The sequence below is a fragment of the Pungitius pungitius genome, chromosome 5, assembly GCF_949316345.1.
Source record: "Pungitius pungitius chromosome 5, fPunPun2.1, whole genome shotgun sequence".
NCBI classification, from domain to species: domain Eukaryota; kingdom Metazoa; phylum Chordata; class Actinopteri; order Perciformes; family Gasterosteidae; genus Pungitius; species Pungitius pungitius.
The window spans coordinates 20,419,432-20,439,409 of record NC_084904.1 but is presented as its reverse complement, the minus strand read 5'-3'; the positions used below and the strand labels follow the sequence as shown (position 1 = coordinate 20,439,409).

At 47.6% G+C, this 19,978-nt stretch overlaps 1 protein-coding gene across 2 annotated transcripts in view; it reads right to left on the bottom strand.

Moving 5' to 3' along the window:
* LOC119225069 (neurogenic locus notch homolog protein 1-like) overlaps nucleotides 1-4,948 on the bottom strand; it is a 31,334-nt gene extending 26,386 nt beyond the window's left edge. For both annotated transcript variants that reach the window (XM_037482712.2, XM_037482713.2), the window contains exons 1-2: nucleotides 4,674-4,948; nucleotides 3,932-4,013 (exon numbers count right to left, since the gene is read on the bottom strand). In XM_037482712.2, the coding sequence (XP_037338609.2) occupies nucleotides 3,932-4,013; nucleotides 4,674-4,731 (140 nt within the window). In that variant the 5' untranslated portion in view covers nucleotides 4,732-4,948. The remainder of the gene's footprint in view (nucleotides 1-3,931; nucleotides 4,014-4,673) is intronic.
* Nucleotides 4,949-19,978: the final 15,030 nt, after the last annotated feature.

Sequence of the window (19,978 nt, the reverse complement as noted above, 5' to 3'; positions counted from 1 at the left end):
CGTGTCTGTTTCCACCTCTGTGAGCTGTGTAAGTAAGATTACTTTAGGCGTAGTCTTTGTCTGTCCCCCCCCCCCCTTATGTGGGTATTTGATATTATACAGTGTCAGGGTGTTAGATTAACAAAACAAATCTGAAACTATAGGAGGATATTTAGGGATTTTCAGAGGAAAGGTCAAATTTAGGATTATACAAAAGAATCTAAGTGTAATCATTAGACTAATCATTAGTCGCAGCCAAGGATGGTAAATTTCGTCCACGTGTCTCTCTCTCTCTCGTGTGTTTTCCCAGAAGCACTAAGTGGCTAACCACTGATACGACTCTGACAAAAATCTACCCGGAGATGCTCGCTTATATTCAGCTTCAATCACACAAACCAGTGAAATGAAAATAGCTGTTCCGCTAAAACCGCGCGAAGGGTTGTCACAAGCAAAATCCTCACCGGCTGCAGAAATTACAGGGAAACGCTGTCCCTCGTTCCCTCTCCTTACATCCTTTCCTTCCTCTCTAATCGTACAGGAGAGCTGACCCCGGGCCGGCCCACATCTGGCGGCCTCCATTAGAGGACCCTGTTTATTTGGGAGCGTTATGGACACGGCCCATGGGAAAGAGTCAATTTCCCCCCGGGACCAACCGCTCTGTGTGTGTGTGTGAGTGTGTGTGTGTGTGAGAATGTCTTGAGAGTCTTAGCAGCTCTAATGACTTCTGCCACTGCCGACTTTACAAGGCTGGGAACCACTTTAGGGCTTTACGGGTGTATCTGCAACTGGACACTCTACACAACGACTTCAAGTCAGAAGGATTCCCCCCCCCCCCCCCCCTGTGCAGATTTATTTATTTATTTAACTAAATCGGTTGGCTGTTAACTGCTGTTTTCTTAAAAGAGGAAACGCCACTCATCGGTGGACAAAAAAAAAAAGTATGTGTGCTCAAAATATAATGTAAACTATGTGAGCTGCTGGTGAAAGGAACCGCTGAGGTGACTGAGCAATCATCATTGAAAATAATTCCAGGTGTTTCAGGTGCCACTTGAGTAGTTCTGGGGGTGTCTTTGGTTAAGATGACAAGAGTAAGTCACTGTCTAAATCTAAAAATATCTGTGTTGATAGGATTTGACTTTGAGACACTCCCACACTCTGGATAAATCTTTTACAAGCCTTGAGGAGTTTTTTTTTTTCTTCTTCTCCTTCTAACAGATGTCGTGATTGTAATCAGTCTTACAGTCTGCTTAACTGCACCACAAAAGCCCTCGCACCTAAATGTCCCGCGAGTAAGTGTGTACCAGCAGCGACTGAAAGCTAAAAGGCACACCTGGCAGACAAAGTAAATCCTTCCCTGTTTGGAGTTGAATTGGCCAAAAACCACAAAGCAATCATGGGTATTATGGAGGATGCTGCCGTGCTCCCTCTTTAGTTGTTATACTACAACCCACGGACAGGTGGTCCGGCTGAAAGAAAAGTAAAAAAGAAGGAGAAATGAGGAAGTGTGGTTTGGAGTATGCTCTCAGCGTCTCTCTGACAACACACACACACGCACACACACACACACACACACACACAAGCTGTCAGTCCTCTCAGGTCTGCGATCAAAGTTTATGTGATTTCGCCCTGGCATCCGTCAACGGGGGAGGCTCAAATATCCCTGATCCTTGCCCACCACCGAGTCACTCCACTGAGCCAGAACGCCCCGAACCGCCCCCACCCCCCACCCCCCCACCTCCCTCATCAGCCGCACTCCTGCCAGCAGAGAAAAACCCGACACCGGCGGCGGCCGCATAGAAGCCTCGTGCTCCGTGTTCCTCGTTTGCGCGGCGATTCGGTCAGACGCGGCAGCTTCTCCTTCCCCCCCCCCCCAACCCCCCCAACCCCCCTCGGGCCACTGCGAGGCTGTTTCCTGACTCCGAACGCGGCCCATGAGTACTGTCTTGTGTGTCGGGACGGACTCATCTGACCAGAGCCTGAACAGAGGTGCCATTAATAAGGATTCACTTCCAGAACAAGGGCTCACTTTCACTGAAGCGGTTGCATAATGCAGCGATCCAGCGAGGAGTTAAAAGGACTCTGCCGGTTATCAAAAACAGGAGGAGCCGATTCCGGGTAAAAGAAACCTCAATGGCATCAGATCTACACAGTTATTTGATGGAAAAGTATTGCATCTCCGTGCACGCCCACAGACGCTGGTACGCCTTCATCTACCTGGAGAACCCGATCAGGCTCTCAACGGGCCGTCAGTTGAGTTCCGTCACCACGACGATGGAGGGTTTTTTTTTTTGCGTCCCTCCTCGCCGGGCATCTCTCGCCTCTTCGGGCGGAGGGAATCGCTTTGATTTTTGCGAGTTATTCCCCCCCCTCCCTGCCTGCACCGGGAGGCCTCCCGCTTTCCGAGCTGTTTGGAGATAAACTTTGGTCGGGATGTCACGAGGACCAGATATGAGGAGGGAGGTGGCATCCACGGTATGGCACGTCAAGTAGGCCTCGCTGTCGGACTAAATAAAACCCGAAGCACCACATCCCACTTGTTCCACTTTGACACAAACACTCGAGTTCAAAAGCGGAGGCTTCGTGATGGAGTGACTAAATGATCCTGTCAAGAATGAGAGGGAAGAAAAACCGTCTGGATATCGCAGGCAGATCCAAAACGTATATCAATTACCTCTTTATCTCTAACAAAAGCACTTATAAAAGGGAGTCAGCATGTATAATCAGAATAATGTGTTCATTGGGTCCAAGAAAACCATCACCTTTAGAACCGAAACCATTTACACAGCGGTTGAATCATACAACAGCAGCAACCTGAAACTCACAGACTGCTCATGTGAAGCTCTTGCTGGCTGAACCTGTTGAACATGCGCTTTGCTACCGGCCCTCCGGTGGTCCGGTGACGTCTTCGAACACGCTTTTAGAACATCGCTGCGCGCTCTAAACCCCTTTGGAAAAACTGCGAGGATGTCCATCTCCGTGTTTAATTGGCAAAGTCTGGTGCAGACGGACAGCGCAGGGGGCACAATGACGGCTTTGTTGCCCTGTGAGGAGGACTGGGAGGGGGGGTCGAGGGGTGAATAAAACGACCAGACCAAATTAAGATGTGGCGGGGGGCCAAGATGGCTGCCCTGGCGGCCTTTGGAGCGGTGACCCAACCGGACCCGGCGAGCCACTCATGCCGGGATGGAAATAAGATCCAGCAGCAAAGGCTATTGTTTTAAAAATAACAATAAAGAGAGAGTCCTCGGGCCAAATGCCGGAGCTTATTGGTTCATGTGGGCCGACAACATCCACAAATTATAAAGAGGGGGGGGGGAAAAAGGGAGGAAATTGATTCCATCTTTGTAGGAGGTTAAAACACAACCACCCAATGCCATCTGTCCAAGGGAATGAGAGAGAGAGAGAGAGAGAGAGAGAGAGAGAGAGCACTGAGGGCCATTGAGGAAGGGACACAATCCCAGGAGAGAGGAGGGGTTTTTAGGGAGGGGGGGGGAGGTAGGAGGACAGGGTCTGAGGGTCTCTCTGGGAAGCCTCACCCAGATTAGTCACACAGAATTAATCACAGTGGAGAACAATGGTCGCCGAGCTTCTGGCAACCCCAGCTGTCGCTCCGCGAAAGAAAGGAAAAGCAAGATTTAGGGCCGCGAGAGTTCGGCTGCAGACGGGAGAGTGTGGTGGCAGTCGCCCCCCCCCCCAAACACACACACACACACACACACACTCTCTCTCTCATTGACCCCTGTCCTCATCAATGTCCACTCATTTCTGTCTCAGTTCTCGGACCATTTGCCTCCCACAAATAGCAACACTGGTGTGAGCATCACCCCCCCCCCCCCACAACCCCCACCCACCCACCTCCTTTTTCTTTTTTTACAGACCTCACATGTCAACCCAAAATCTGACGCAATGTCAAATTCGCACCAATGTGCCCTGCAGGTTGGTGTAAACTTACCTGCACTCTCCGTTGCCATCCGGAGTGGCTTCACACCTCCCCTGGTTCAAACACGACTCGGTGGGCATGGAGCATCGTAGACCTGCAGAGGGACACTTTTAAAAACACCTGCAAGAACTTACGAGAACTTTTCAGGCGGCCAAGTTGTGGTGCTGTTTTTTTTTTTTGCGTGTGTGTGTTTTTTTTTCTCCCTCAGGAGGAGTTCTACAAATAGCACATGTTATCCTGCATACATTTCAAGTGTAGTTGCGACACTTGGCACCTCAGAAGAGCTGGGGGGGGGGGGGGGGGTAGTTGTGTGTGTTTTTTTTTTGGGGGGGGGGGTGGACTTGACGCTGGTTCGGCAGATGCGTGCTCCTCTCTGCCGCTGTCCCGGTGAGAATGTGCCATTTGCGGGAGCAACACAGCTTTGCAATGATTTAAAAATCACACACACACGCACACACACACACACACACGCACACGCTGCTCTGAATCCAAACCGCAAAAGCGATACACGCCCGTGAGAAGAAAAAAATAAAGTTGAAGGGTTTGCTTCAACAAGTGCGCTCAAAACAGCTGCCGGAGGAGCGAAGCGCTGAATGCAACAAGTTGAGCTCAACCGGTAAATTTAAAAAGCAAATAAACAAAAATTGTGAAAAGTGTTACATTTTGAATTAGTTCACATTTTGTTACATCTTCCCCCCCCCCCCCCTTACACAGACACACACACACACACAACTCTCTCGCGCGCGCAACTCACCTCGTGCTAGTGCTATCAGCGACAACAAGAAAGTTAGTTTCACAAAGAAAATATGCATTCCTTCTGGTTTAAAATGGTTGTACAAATCCACGTGGGTTTTTTCATAGATCCGATGGTGTGTCTTCCCCCTTCCGTCAGAAAAAAAAAAAGCCAAACAAACAGAAGCCCCGGCGCGGCAGAGGTTCAGTTCATCCCCCGAGTAGCTCCACACAAGAGGCGAGTCCGCGGTGCTGTCACTTCGGGTCCCGGGATGGAAATGGCTCGAGCGGACGCGCTCCTCCATCCGCCGCACCGAGGGGCGTTATTCTCTCGTGCACGCACGCGGGCACACGCACGCGCGCGCGCAAGGTTTTTTTTTCCTGCATTTGTTATTTCCCGGGCGTTTTTTTCTCGGCAGTGATTGGTTAATTAACAAGATTGAATCGATATCGGGCCAGTGTAATGGAAAGTTACTTCAGTTTGTACAGTGATTAGTTAGTTAGTTAGTCCTGGTAATACGTCATTTAACCTGGACGTTTGCTTTGGTGGGAACACACATGATTTACTACATAGATACAATACAGATACGGATATAAATACATAGATATAGTTGTATATATATAAATAAATACTATTAATTTACTTTTAGTGCTTTTGCAGTGACTCACTTTTTCCTAAAAGAAAATATTTTATAATATTGTTCAGTCTTTATACATTAGTTATACAACAAAGATATAAGAAATCCAAAAACAGTTTAACAATTCAACATAAAGTCAAAAAGAACACGGACCACAGTTAAGACACAAAATGATCCATTGATCCAAGTAAGCAAGAGGAAGAATACCTCGTTCAAATGTGTAGAATAAACTCTGGTTGGCAACACTGTGTCTTTGTATTTGTATTTATTGCCACCATCCATACAACTAATGTCATTGCATCACACCCTTGAGGCCCATGAGCCTGGGAAGCAGCCGCTTAAGATCTTCTCCCCAGATAAATAAACGCTGACAGAAACTCACGTGAGTTTTTGCTCAGCCATCCTGCATGGAACCAGGAGAAGTTTCCCATCAGGTGGTTGTAAAACGCAGTGCCAGCGGCTTCACACAGGAATCCGCCGCCAATCACAGGTGGAAGAGACCGGGCCGATAACCCGTTTGTTTACGTAGTCCTACATTCTCCGGCTGGGGTCAGAGGTTGAGGGTTTAAATAGAGTTTATTGATCTCTTACCTGGTGACAAAAAGGAGCGACTAAGTACAGGTGCAAAATGTTTCCTTCCACAATCTGATTTTCTATATCTGGTCGGGATTAAAGATACTAATCGAGATTTGAAGCAAGTGTAGGATCCAGAATTTATAGAGTCTGATGTCAAAGACTTTGATTAAAACATGAAAACCTAGAAAGAAGGTAATCATTTTAGAGGTAACCGTAGATACACAATGTGCTGATATAATCAATCGCGCACAACAACTGACACGTAAATGCCGCCTTTTAGATGCAGTTAAATTGCGGCACATTGCTGTTTACTGTTTTTTCTCGCCACCCTCAGGCCCTCATTTTGCTTTGTTTTCATTAACCACAGAGAGGCACGTTACAGGTAAAACAGTTACCTGAGAGAAAAACATTTAAAAGACACGGGAGGCAGACGTTGGAAGCCCGAGGGGCAAGGCAGAGCGTGGGAGGGCCGGGGGACGAGTCATCGATGGGAGAGAAAACCGCCAAACGGGTCGCCGCGACAAAGAAGATTGCAAACTACACGTTAATCAGTCCGCTCGCATGCACCCCGAAGCATGATGCTAGACGGATTAAAGGTGATTCCATGTAGGCATTGTCATGTAAATGGTCCTCTCATAATCAGCTTTGGCCATTATCCCAGCTAGAGTTCAGCCTCATTTAGTTCCATCACCTCAAAGGAGGAGAGCCGGGTTTCATTTGTTGTTTTGAATAAATCGATACAGAGTTTGCACAATGATATTTCACAATATCTCGTGCATCTGGGGGAAGATTAGCACGTTGAAGCAGAGAAAAGATTTTCTAGCACTTTGTTGAAGGTCCTCACACCTTCAAACAACAACCTTCTACCCGAAACCCGGAGGTGTGCGTGGCCCCACTCGACATGTCAAACGCTGAGCTTTGACCTCGGTCTTAACACTGCACCTCATCGGGATCACTGGCCGGCATCAACCAACACTTACTGACCATTTCTCAGGGCCGGTCATCTCCCAGGTGAGTAGAACAGGCGTGTGTCGTCGCCCCCCCCCCCGTGCCCGCTACAGGTTTAAAGACGTCCTCAAACACAAGCCCTACAAAAGCGGTCTCTCTTTTAAACAAAACCCCATTGTGCCGCTTTTCATTGTGGGGAAGAGAGAGGGGGGGAAATGTTTTTAATGCATCGCATTGTGAGGCGGAGGGTAAACAGGATTCGTGTTGATTTCCTCCTCATTGTGTTGACCTTCGGGGTCGTGGGGGTCGGTCCCGTCGGGCCGCTGCGGCGCAGATGCAGAGACCTGGGCGCACCGCGTCAGCCTTGAAAAACACAGGCAGCTGCTCAGGGTTGGATCAAATCGCACAATCTGTCGACTTGTGTCATTCGAGCCGCCTAACGAGGGATTTCATTATCGGCAGACTGCAAAGTGATTGTTATTAACTGTGGGGGGGGGAAACCATTAGTTTGGTTTGATAAACCTGGCTAAACTTGGTTGGTAAGTTAAAAAAAAAGTTTGACAGGAGAAGGTTTTTTTTCTCACACGTGTCATTGTGCCCAAGCAAAATAGATGTGTTTTTTAAAATATATTTTATTGAAGTTTATTTATCGTCTAGTTTAATCCGTCGCCTGGTCCGAGCGCAGCACATTCACAGTGCAGACCACGGGGCATTAAATGAAACATTATTGATCACTAAAATGACCAAAACGAACATTATTTCGTCATTTTGAGACTGGGCTGATTCTCCATTGCCTTTTTTGTATTTCTTTATATATTATATCTTTTCAACCCAAATCCTCACTAATTCTTTTCGTCTTTTTTGTGTTTTTTGAAATGCTTTCCTTTAACACAGAACATTTTCTCAAATTCACGTGTGGAACAAGTTTGTACCAATGATAATTTCCTCAATAGTTCCTCTGCAGGCAACTCCTCACCTTCGGATGCTTGTTACGTCGGTGACGTAATACAAACTTGTTCAACTGCTGCACTCGCCGTATTTCATGAATGAACAATTTGCCAAGAACTGTCCCACGTTGTTCAATCGCTTTGCATAAAAGATCTTCTGTTAGCGCGAAGAAGAGTGTGGGCGGGCGCCGAGCAGCCTGCAGTGGCAGATGTTGTGTGTGAGGAGCAAGTCGGGACATGTTTATGTAACTTACTGTCATGCAAAGTTCTTGGCTGGCGTCCGTGGGCCCAACATTGTGGAAGTGAGGGGAGAATAAGGTCAAAGCGCATGGATGCTCCATCAATACCGTACACAAAGTAGCACAGACTGTACAAAAAAAAGTTTAATATCTCAATGTCGATCTTGATGAATTTTTCCGATGTGAAAAAAGATTTAGGACTTATATCGCTGAAAATCTCCTAAGAATAACATATGGGGTAGAATCAATTATTACATCCCAATGTATTTACTCTCCTGCACCTGTTGACTCAAGGAGGAAATCGGAGGAAAGACGTTCCGCCTGCAGTGGTTTTACAATGTGATGAGCGCTTTAAATAAATAACAGGTAACAAATATACCAATTTAATTTAAACACAGCGACTCCTGAAAAAGCCCCTTGGAGTGTGAGAAAGTGTTAAAACACAAGCTTTGGCTGCACAGAGGGTTTAATTAGTCGACCTGTTTTATTAAAAGGGATCCCTAGAAGTGTCCATTTCCATCCCTCAAGGCTGATCAGATCCATTGTTCAAACATTGTTTATTCTCAATACATGGTCATGCTCCTTTCAATTTCCCCGCCAAAAGTGAGCCGCTCTAACGCCTCCGCCCCCCTCCCTCCCCTCCCCATCTGAGAAAAGACCGTCTTCCAGCTGATTCTGCCAGATGTTCACGGAGCAACAATCCAAAACAGCTCGTCTGTTGCCCCCTTCAGAACCCAGCGGCCTTGTCTTGTTTCCACAGAATAAGTGCAGCCAAACCGTTTCTAATTATGCTGCCTTGTTCACGGAATTGACCCTGACGTCCCGCTGAGGGACTCTCATCACTTGAACAACATTGTTTTTTTGTCCCAGTTTAGCGTAAGGTTTGTAAAAGAGCAGGAACAGTGTGGCGTGGTTCATGCATTGTTGCTTTTTGAGGTTCATTTTAGAAAGGCCCCTTGATTTCCTTCCTCCCCCCCCCCCCCCCCGCGCATCTGCTGTGGTCTTCTTGGTGTTTTTATTACCATTCTGACAGAGACTGCAGTGAGGGGGTCCATCCCTTCGGATTAAACCGTCACATTAGTTCCTAAACTGCTCCAAAGAGACACCCATTTTTTATCGATACTGTATATTACAATACCGTTATTTCCTCTTATTTCCAACAGCTGAATCACTCTACAGCAAAAGAATCAGCTCCTTTGTCTGCGTTTCCCTTTTCCCAGGGATCATACCTTCAACGGGGGGGGGGGCGTTTGAGTTACTGTCGACATGTCATCCAGCGCAGAGACATTCCTACCAGCGCGGCGTGCACTCGGACGGTACGGCGCGTACCTGAGGGAAGCAAAATGGGCCATTGTATTGCCGCGGTATTATTTCCTGAGTGTTTCAAAACGCGGATTAATGCATCCTGGTGTTGGCCGTATTGTTTGCAATCGGGGAGGAGGGTTTTTTTTTTTTTTTTTACTGGCTCAGTCGTTGAATTGTAGATTACGCTGAGGATGTGAAGGTGAGGCCCGGCGGCTCCTGCTTTTTCCTGCAGCGGCGAGGTCACGGGGGAGGAGGCGGCTGCTGGGAGTCTCACCAAGCAAATGCATTGTTGGGACAGGTGGGAAAAAGCATGCTCGGAAGTACCGAGTGGTCCAAGGTAATTCTTATTGACGGAACAAAAAAAAACTATTTCACTTCATCTCACACTTATCAGTGGATGAGGATGATTTTTTCTCCACATGTATGAATCATTTCATTATTGAAATGGCATAAACAGTTGCAGTGCATTTGCTGGAGGGAACTCAGATGCATTGATTTCAGCTAATGATCTCCAATGTTATCTTGATATGAATAATACTTGTAATCAAAGCGTCCTCAACGCGATGAGCATGGAGATCACAACGCAGGGTTTTACAGTGCGTTGGCCTTCTTCTTCCACTTGGACTTTGTCGGCCACAAATCCACGGCAAATCTTAATCTTTGGCGCAGCCACAACTGCAGTGTGTTTACAATGAGGTCAATCAGTCAGAACCCCATTAGGACGGCTTCCTGCGCCGCGCCGACCCATTAAGCTAATTGCACCAACGAGAGCTGGTTTGCTCCGTGCCGTCGACAAACCGCACATTTGTTGTCCCCCGCTGCGTCCACAGCAGCTGCTTCCCCCCCCCCCCCCGTATTGTGGCGCCCTGGCTGCGTTCGCAAACACAATGCGAGGACAGGGCCGGGCGCAGCGGGTCAGCGAAAAGAGAGGCCCAGCGAGAGGAGAGTCGTGGGAGGTCCAGGGGACCCTGGTTCTGTTTTTGGACGCATAATCACAAACAGGAAGTTCCGGCAAGCCAGTCGCACAGGGCCACTTCCTCCTTTTGTTTACAGGGGGGACCAATGTTTGCGGCACCAGAATCCTATTTATCTCCAGTTGCTGTGTTTCTCGATTTTGCCTTTTTCTGGTGTTTTTCCTCAACTCATCTCATTCAAAAGTGATGGGTCTCTCTCGAACCTTTAATGACAAAGTTTTAAATTCGCATTGGCTCGCCGACTCCAGAAACTTGTGAATAGCCTCCCCCCCCCCCTCCCCGCCTCCCGGTAAAGATCTTGCTTTTCAAAGGAATGCATCTAGCGTGCCGGGGGGGCTTAAGTTGTAGCGCGCCACACCTCTGAGCCACCGTTCCCAGGCGGGGGAAACACCATTCCTTTGTTCCTTAAAACATTTGATAATTACAGCTCAGGGAGCTCCCTGCATGCCGCCCTTAACGCAGCACTCCGTCGACTGTGAAGCACCCGGCGTGGTCCGCGTCGTGTGAAGTCCCGGGGGCCGCATGTAGTTTAATGGAAAACAGTAATAATGCCGGAGGCCGTGTTATGAGGATGCAAAGGCCTCTCAGGGGGATTATATGTTACTTAAAATGCTAACCGAGGTGCAGCCAGGAAAGAAAGGTCCGTGTTTGGGAACGATGTGGCCTTTCCCGTATTGGGATTTTCCCACGGTGCTCCGTGAGCGAGCCCACTTCCACTCAGTCCATCTTCCTCGCTGGGTTTCTTCCCGTCACTTGCAAACCCTCGCACCTTTCGGTTCCGTCTCTTGCCGCCTCTTCTCTTTCCGTCCCTCCTGCACAGTTTTCCCTTAATGTTTTAGCTGCCAGTGAGCGAGTGAGTGAGTGCTCCCACACACTCGGTGGTCGCGCCACAAGTCAGACATCGAGGCTTGTTTAAATCCCACGGGGGATATTAAGCAACTCTAATCCACTTTTTTTTCCACTGTTTTTAAATTGAATCAAAAAAAAAAAGGCTTCCAGTGAAATGTAAAAATAGTCTTGACTTGCATCCCATGAAAGGCTCTGTTGTGTTCCCAGTCGAGAAGGGGTGATGTGATCTCAATTACAGTCGTAAGTCTGAGTATCGATTCGAGTTTCGGATCGTTTGCCTTGAAGTCATCTACGTCCGCCGCACAAAAACTCATTCAGAGACGCCAAATCTTGCGCGATGATGTCACCCAAGGGCACCAATAATGTTCCCCCCGACGTTGAATCACTTCCTGCAGAAACACGGCCACCACCTAACATTATAGTGAGGTGCGTCACCTTTTCCCAGTCACGGCCCATTTTGTCTCCAGTTATGGCGTCCCCACTTTTATTTTTTAATGAGCTTTTCCATGCCCAAACTCCCTTTTTCTGAAACATTGAGACAGGAAATGGAGCCGAGAGAGGTGAGAGTAAAACATGAGCTGCCATTCGGAAGCCTGTCAGGGTGTGGCGCACAACTGGGAGTCGAGGACAAATCGGTTGCAATGCAGCAGCCATTTTCCCCAAAATCTGTTTTAACCTCTTTCAAAAGATAAAGAACCAAATCCTGCAGATTTGCAGCATCATAATATATTGCACAAATGACCTCAGAACACTAATCATCACCTGCAGGCCGCAGCATGAGAGAGGTGAAAGCTGCTCTCTCTCCTCCGGATCAGCCGTGACCTCGATGTCAAAGGCCACAGCGGGACGGGACTGGCTCCATGACCCTGTGGGATTGTGGGTAAATGTCTGCAGCCCAGTCATGGGAATAACTCTGAGTCTGTGAGCCTATCCCGCTGATATGGAGTCAACGGGCGTGAGGTCGCCGCTCCGACCGATGGGGACTTTCTGTCTTTTCTCTCAGAGGGGACTTTTATCTACTACTTTACTTTTCTTCTGTATGTGCAGAAATACACACGAGCGCCTTTTAATCCCACTCGTTTTCCCACTGAACTCTAAATCTTTGTAAGAAAAAAAAAAACATTTGCCAGAAAATAATTGTTTACCCAGGCCTTTGATGGTCTCCGGGGGTTTATTATTCCAAGATTTGATGTCTCCGCAAGTTCGGACGGTATAAGTGCAAAGCCCCGATAATGTGCGCGCGCGCGTGCGTTGCTTGTTTGTGGGAGTAATCTCATAATTATAGTTTGGGGGCCGAGGGAAGGAAGGGTGAGGATCAATGTGGGAGCTCGTGACACGGCGCCACACAAAGGGCGAGGAAACCAAGACTTGTGTGGGACAAAGAAGCACCTGAGAGGGTTTAATGCTTCTGAGGACTTGGCGGCCAGAGAAAATAAAAAATAAAAAAATCACATACCTTATTTATATGAGACTTTTCCGTTTGTAGGTGGCCATCAGTCCTCTAAGGTATGATTATATTTAAGCTCATTAGCCTTCACATTAATACATGTTGGTTTTCCCCTGAATAAATAGCTCATCTAAAAATGAGTCAACACATATTTTTTTAACTATACAGCAGTTAAGAAACTCCTGCGATAAAGGAAAATCTTCTTTCACATTAAAGAAGTATTTTGGACTTTTTCTTTTGAGAACATTTCAAGAAGCAGAGGAAACATAAAACTAATGAATAGACCATTTTATTTAACTCTATTTATTTGTTTTTGCTAATTTAACAAGAAATGCAGTTTTCCAGATCTCATAAATCCTCATAAATTTCCTCTGTAGTTATTCACAAATCAATTTGTGTTCAATAAATTTACCACAAAACCACAAATCTGGGACAGCGTATTCTAACAGTGGAAAACTGCACACCGTGGCTGGAAGGAACAAACTGTCTAAACGTTTTTAAGTTTGCGTTTCTAGAGGCAGCAGCATGAGAACCTCACTCCACACAATGCCTCGTGTGACGGAGCGGGCTGGAGAGCATGTTTCCTTCTCGCCGCTGCCCAGAACGACACAACCACCTTCTGTGCAGATTTTCCCAGCAACGCGCACGCAGTTTGGAGGAAGTAAATGTTTTGTTTTGTGCAATTAAGCTCCTTATCTTCTCCTCTGTGTGTGTGTGTGTGTGTGTGTGTGTGTGTGTGTGTGTGTGTGTGTGTGTGTGTGTGTGTGTGTGTGTGTGTGTGTGTTTTAAAGCTTTCAGTTCCGGGTTTCACCTGTGGGTCTGTGGGATGAAATGTATCCCTGACTTTTGTTCAGAATCCCCCTTTCACTTCCACAAAATGCAGAAGAACTTACATGAATTATAGACACGGCGCACTATTTGTTTGTGTACTTAATCCTGTACTTAAAACAGCTATTTGAGGCTGCGGCTCACAGGCGGTTCACAGGGTACTTGAATAACCCCCTCCGTCCAAACAGAGGCAAATACAGTAGTCTGCACATATAGACCTGTTTGTCCCCGGCTCGCTCTCATGACCAGACAATATCACAACTGTGGGAAATATATAATGCAGTTGAGAGGCTTAAATCCCTAAATAGCGGGTGTGAGAAATGCTAACTGCTCTAAATCCCCAACGGGGGCCTATGAATAAGCAGACTGCATGTCATTGAAAAGGAACAAGTATTTTCCCAACACCAAGTCACAGGTACTTGTGATGACTGACAGGTGTTCGGATAGGTTCTCCTCCTTCACATCATGGTATTCTGAAGATAATTCTAATTTTTTCGTTTTGTAATCAATGGCTCTAATCATGATGACGTGATCGAATCCCTTCAAGTCCCCGGTTGAGTCGCTTCACATCTGCAGAAGGCTGCAGGTGGAAACCGGACGTCTCGAGTGGGCTGCAGGACAGGAAATGTTTTTTTTCTCCCAGCACTGAGCTGTGGTCAGTATAACAAAACAGCAGATACAGCAAATGCAGCTGACAGGACCACAGAGTGATGCAAGATTACTACAGTAACTTGCATGATGATTCGAAACTTCAGAAAAAGTGATGCAAAACAACTACAAATAAAGAGAAGATACTCACAAAGGGACACAAGTGAGCTGAAAAAATGACACAAAACCACCTCAAAGTGATGTTAAAAGACTACAGAGGGAGACAAAATGAACAAAAAACACAGTGACGTAAAAATGACAACAAAGTGAAATAAAGACTACAGACAAGACTCAAAAGAGCTTCAAAGTGAATGAAAAAAAAAAAACGAGAAAATGAGAAATCCACAAGGGCCGAGTCGTTTTTTAATTATATTCTTACTTACTTCATTTGTTTACTTGGCTTTCATTTATTCCAGCAGGAGGTGCAGTTTATTATTGCCACAAACCAGGGCTTCACATTCAAGAAGTGCTGTGAAACAAATCACTTTTTGTGAGATTCACACCGACCGCAGCCTCACAAACTCTCCTCGCGCATTTCACCGGGCTCCCGCGCTGCGTCAGCTGCACAGATGATGTTTGTGATGCTTTTTTCTTCTTTTTTTTAAAATGCTGACGCCGTGTGATGCAGTTTTGTTTTTCCCTCGTAACTTTCTCGCGTCTCAGAGAGCATGGGACTGCTATTTCTGACACCCGTTTCATCCCAGTCAACCGTTCGCGTTCCCCTCTCTGCACAATGAAAGCGCCTCGGGGTTACTGGCTATTGTTTACCAACCGACACCATATCTTTTTTTTCTCCTTTTTTTCTTCTTTTAAAGCACGAACAAAATTCCTTTGCAGCCTGGGAAAAAGTCCAGAGTGAGGACATAATATTGATGTTTATGTTCGCACAGTGCTTACCCTGCTACTGCACCCAGAGTCGTTTTGCATTCGTGTTTTGAGTCAAACGGTTCCACTCGAGAACCGCACGCAGTGCGAAGGAATGACAGCAAACGATCTCATCAAGCAGCTGCTGTGGTGTTTACCCTTTTAAAACTGCTCACACAACCATTAGTGAGACTTTGCATAACGGATTTTCTCATTTAAATGGTAATGTTTTGGCTGTCGGGTGCTTGTGTGGATGTGGTAAGAAAAATAAAAATAAAAGTCTGCACCACCGCATTGTGTCGCGCGCGCACAACAACAGCCTCAGGTGTGCCTGAGACATGATGGTTTGTGACCGATAACACCGCAGCTCCTGACCCCTCGGCTGGGAACGGAGCCCAGGGGTCAAGTTCAGTGACTCGAGTGTGCCGAGGTCACGGCTAGGACGCGAAATACACTGCAGACTCCTGCGGTGTGGGGGGGGGGGGGAGGCGCCTCTCTCTATCTGGCCACCTCTGGTGGACAAAAGGCTTGTAATGTCCGACGGGGGAGGGACGTGGTTGAGCGCGGCCTCCTCTCGTCCCCTTTCCTCGCGTTCGGGGATCCTTTTCCCTAATTGCGGCGAGCTGGCTGGAGTGAGGCGAAGGAGAGGAGAGGCGGCGGCGGGAGGAGGGGGGGTGGGGGGGATTTATTGAGCTGAGGGATGAAGGGAGGAAAAGAGAGGGACGAGGCGGGGTCAGGGAGACGGTCCCTCATTAGGGATTCAAACAGCTGCCAAGCTCCCAGCTGCCTCTGCTCAGCGAGGCCTTAGCGAGGCCTTCCTACCTTCTCGTCCTCGTTTCTTTCCGTTCCCGCTCCTGAAATTCAACCATCACGCTGGATGTTCCCGCCTTCGATGCCCGCTGTTGTGCTTCCTATTCCCCCCCCCCCCCCCCCCCCTCATCCTTCCTTGTGTGTGTGTGTGGGCCACACGTGACTGAGATCAGCACCACCTGCTGCAGCCGCCATCGCTGACATGTCGACACGGTTGCGGCTCTTCGTGCCAATTAAACCAGTAAAAAGGGGCGCTGAGTCCATTTTCCCGTCCCAGTGGCTTGGGGGGTGGGGGGGGGGATTCGACGCGGCAGCACGGTGCGGAGGCCCGAAAGCTCCAGGGAAGTACCGGGACTTTAGCGAGCCGTAGGACACATCTCATGACAAATGAGAGGTTTATTGGCGATGATGCGGTGAGTTAATAAAAGCCCCCGGCTCCCCCCAGAGGAGGGGCGGGGACAGAAGGAGAGAAACTGCGGGTCAGCAGGCTTTTTTGAAAGGAGGTTTGGAGACTCTCCGTCAGGGTCAGAACAGCCGGGCCTTCATCTGATAGCATCACAACGGAGACTCGGCTCTTGAAGTTTTGTTTAACATGAACCTTTTACCCCCCCCCCCCCCCCCCTCAAGACCCTCGAGGATAAGAGGGTACAGCTAATGGATAAATGGACACACTGTCAGACTTCATAAAGCACCCAGGTCTCCAAAGGCTTTTTCTGTGTGATACTCCTAAAACAATTGCAATTAGACATAATCTGGAAGTTTTGTGGAACCAACAGTAACGAAATCCCTGATGGTCAAAGTCAATTTAAACCTCCAAAGACCTCACATGAGTAAAAGTTCATATAAATCTATGTCCTCACAGGTATACGAGAACAGTTTGCTGGTGCGTGACAACCTATTGTTGCTGGACCTGCGCCTCGTGGACCTGAATGAGGACATTGTTCCCGTGGTGATAAGGTGTAATTCGGGGGCTTGATTGTGTGGAAGAGTAAGAATCCCCGGAAAGCGCATAGTTTGTTCCCTACATTCTGTTCTCGCCTGTCAGGAGGAAGCCGAGGTAGATTTCACTGAAAAATGGTGGACGATGAACAAAAACAACCTACTCCCCTAAATAAAAAAACTAAACTACTGTTGCATTTAGCAAGTTTTGATTCATTCCTGCCAATTGTTTTAATGAAGAAATGCACCAAAAAGTGCAACAAAAAATGAACTATTGCGCAGATTAGTGACAAACAGGTGTTAAAAGTTATTATAAAGGAGGTAAATCTGAACTCAACGTAAACTTTCCCACAGAAAGGTCAGGTGACCTCGGCGTCAACGTCAATCCACACAGCACGTACTCCGTCAAACGCCAAACCCCTGGGTTCCTGATCCGTGTGTCTGGGCCCCTCTCAACGCGTCACCTCCTCCCAGCTGGAAAGAAGCTTCAGGAGCGCTGCTTCGGGAATGAATTAAAAAAAAAAAAATTTAATATTTAAGGAGAGATTTTCACCGGTGAGGTAAGAAGACTTTACACGAGAGAGCGACACGATCATCTCGTTTCTTAGTATCACACTTAACGGGAGCGGATACTTTCACAGCGCTCAATAGCAGCTGTGCGCAACAAGACCAAACAAAAAACGGGAAAGTATTTATCCGGCGGTCACTTGAGCCCAATTGGGCTCCATTTGCAGCGGATTAAAGTGACGGGAGACGGCGCTCCGGGTGTGACGAGGCGCGCCTTCGTTTACTCTGTGGACCCGTGACACGGGGGCCCGCTCTGTGGGGTGGTGGGGGGGGGGGGACTGGAATGTGCCACCTGTTTGATGCTCCTTTGTTTTGCACGGTCCAAGAAGAAAACGTTATACTTTTTTTTAAAACATTTTATGAAATGTCAGCTGCTGTCGCCACGTTAGGTGTTTCAGAGGAGGCGGCATGACCCCGTGACCCCCCCTCGACAGGGAAAACATTCAAAGTGTTTTCTTTATCTTCGAGGACAGCACGGCTGGACGTCTCACCGCCCGACAAAAGTAGTCCCTCGGTAGCGGAACGTTTTTTTTTCTTCTCATTTCAGAACCGCCCGCCACGTCGACCCGACCTTCTCCTCTCCATCCAGGTACGAGTGTTGCTACAAGACGGCAGGCGGGCAGCCGATGACAAGCTCTGGACACCTCTGCAAAACATCAACAACAACAACAGATATTGTTGCTATAATATTGACGCACCGTGTTTTTCAGGGGGGGGGGGGGGTGTAGGGGACCGCTGGCTTGCAAGACCTACACGCCGCCGAAAGCTGCTGCACACACTCACTCGCACAGAGGCCTTTTACACACACACACACACACACACACACACACAGCATGCCATTGTTAACAGCTGGCAGGGGTTTAACTGCTGTATTAGTGCAGACACGCAAGGCGCGAGGAGCTAATGCACCAGAGTAACCTTGACCGTCGAAACTGAGTAGTGTGAACGCAACAGCGCGACGCAAATAGCCGCTCGCAGCCGCTGTGTGAGACGCCGCGAAGTATCACATACTACGTAGAAGTCTACAATGCAACTTTTTTATCTCGTACATTTCTAAACAGTTGTTTGAGAAATGCAAGAATAGCTTTTTCCACTGTGGATTTGGACAGAAGAAAAGCTCAAAATGTGCGAGTTCAGCCTCCAGAGAGCTGAACATCTCAACAAAGAGGCGTTCTGCCAAGTTACAGATACAACGTTGTAAAACAAATAGCTTTAGTCACTCAGAGTATTGGTTTTCATAGCCTTGGTTATGCTTAATAACTACATGCTTATTTGAATTGTTCTGTTTTACGGGTGTTTCATACATTTCACTTTGTTATTGTCTTTGAAAACACTAATATGAGAAAACAAGGTCCTTTTTGACGTGTGGAGGGACACATGTAGTAACATGGCCATGACCCCTTGTCCTGTAGTGCACCAGGAAAACCCCCTGTATTACGTTTCCAGATTTTTCTAGAGCCCCAAAGCGCGGCTCCCAGTCTTCTTCAGTGGATGTGAAGAGCCTCAAAGCAAAGCCGAACATCAGCACTTTCACTTGAGGCCGAGTCGTGAGATGGGACGATAAAGAGCCGATGAAGCGAGTGAACCTCGAGTCTCCGGGTGACGCGAAATGACAATTTTCACTATGGATAAATCAGCTGATTGTTTCCTGGATGAATCAAGTGTTTTTTAAATGTTACGTTTCCAGCAACCAGAAGGCGACGGCTTTTAAATGAGGTCTGACCCTAAGTACAAAACGTACGGGGATCCTATTTAAGTAAATAGTGAAAACAGCAAATTCTCCCAATTATTGAAACAGGAAGTTGAGCATTAAACAAATTAAGACAAATTCTGCCAATTTATTTACCATTTAGCTCGACTTAACTTAAGTGTTTTAGGCAAATAACCCCGGGGCTTGGAGACTTTTTGTGTATACATTTTATATTTTAGACAGAAAGGAGAGAAAAGGCGGAAGGAGAAGTCAGAGATGACGAGACAAAGACTATAAAAAGCTGTGGACAGAGTCAGGGAAACGAGTGGGAGACCTGCGTCTCCTCCAGGAGGACCAGGTCCCAGGCCTGTGGAGGGACTGGTTGAAGCATGGAGAGTAGGGATTGGTGGGGGGGGGGGGGGGGGGCCTTGGGTGGAGACTGGAGAAGTTCCCATGCCCTGGAGGCCCCTTGGGAGTTGTGGTGGCAGATGTGACGTCTGGGGCTCGGCCTCCTTCCCTCCCTTCATCTCCACTACGCTTCCCTTCCTCCCCTCGGCCCTGGCGCTGTCCTCTCCGTGTCCCGGCTCGTCTGCTGACTTCCATCCATCACTCTGCCTTCCTCCTATCTATAAACACACACACACACACACACACACGCACACACACACACGCACGCACAACGAGAGTCAGCGCTGACCCTCATTGGACAGGAGCAACCGTCACCCTCATGGCCAATTAGGAGAGAATTTCCCTCCTTGTCTTATCCTGCAAAGCAAAGGTGTTACTCGTGTTTTAATGCAACCATCAAATTAAATGAATTATTAGTGAATGGATTTTGTGGGGAACGTCATTGACCAAAAGAGGAACGCTTAATTTGACTCACACTTCTGAAGCCTCTCAACTTAAAATGATTTAGAATGAATCTATGTGAATAAATATGGATTTCTGGCTGCCATATCAAACAATTTGGTTTATATTCAGACGTTTTAAGCGAGTGAGGTTTTCATAGTGCTTGGTAACTCATATGCCTGAGAAAAAAAAAAGAAGAAAAAAAAGCC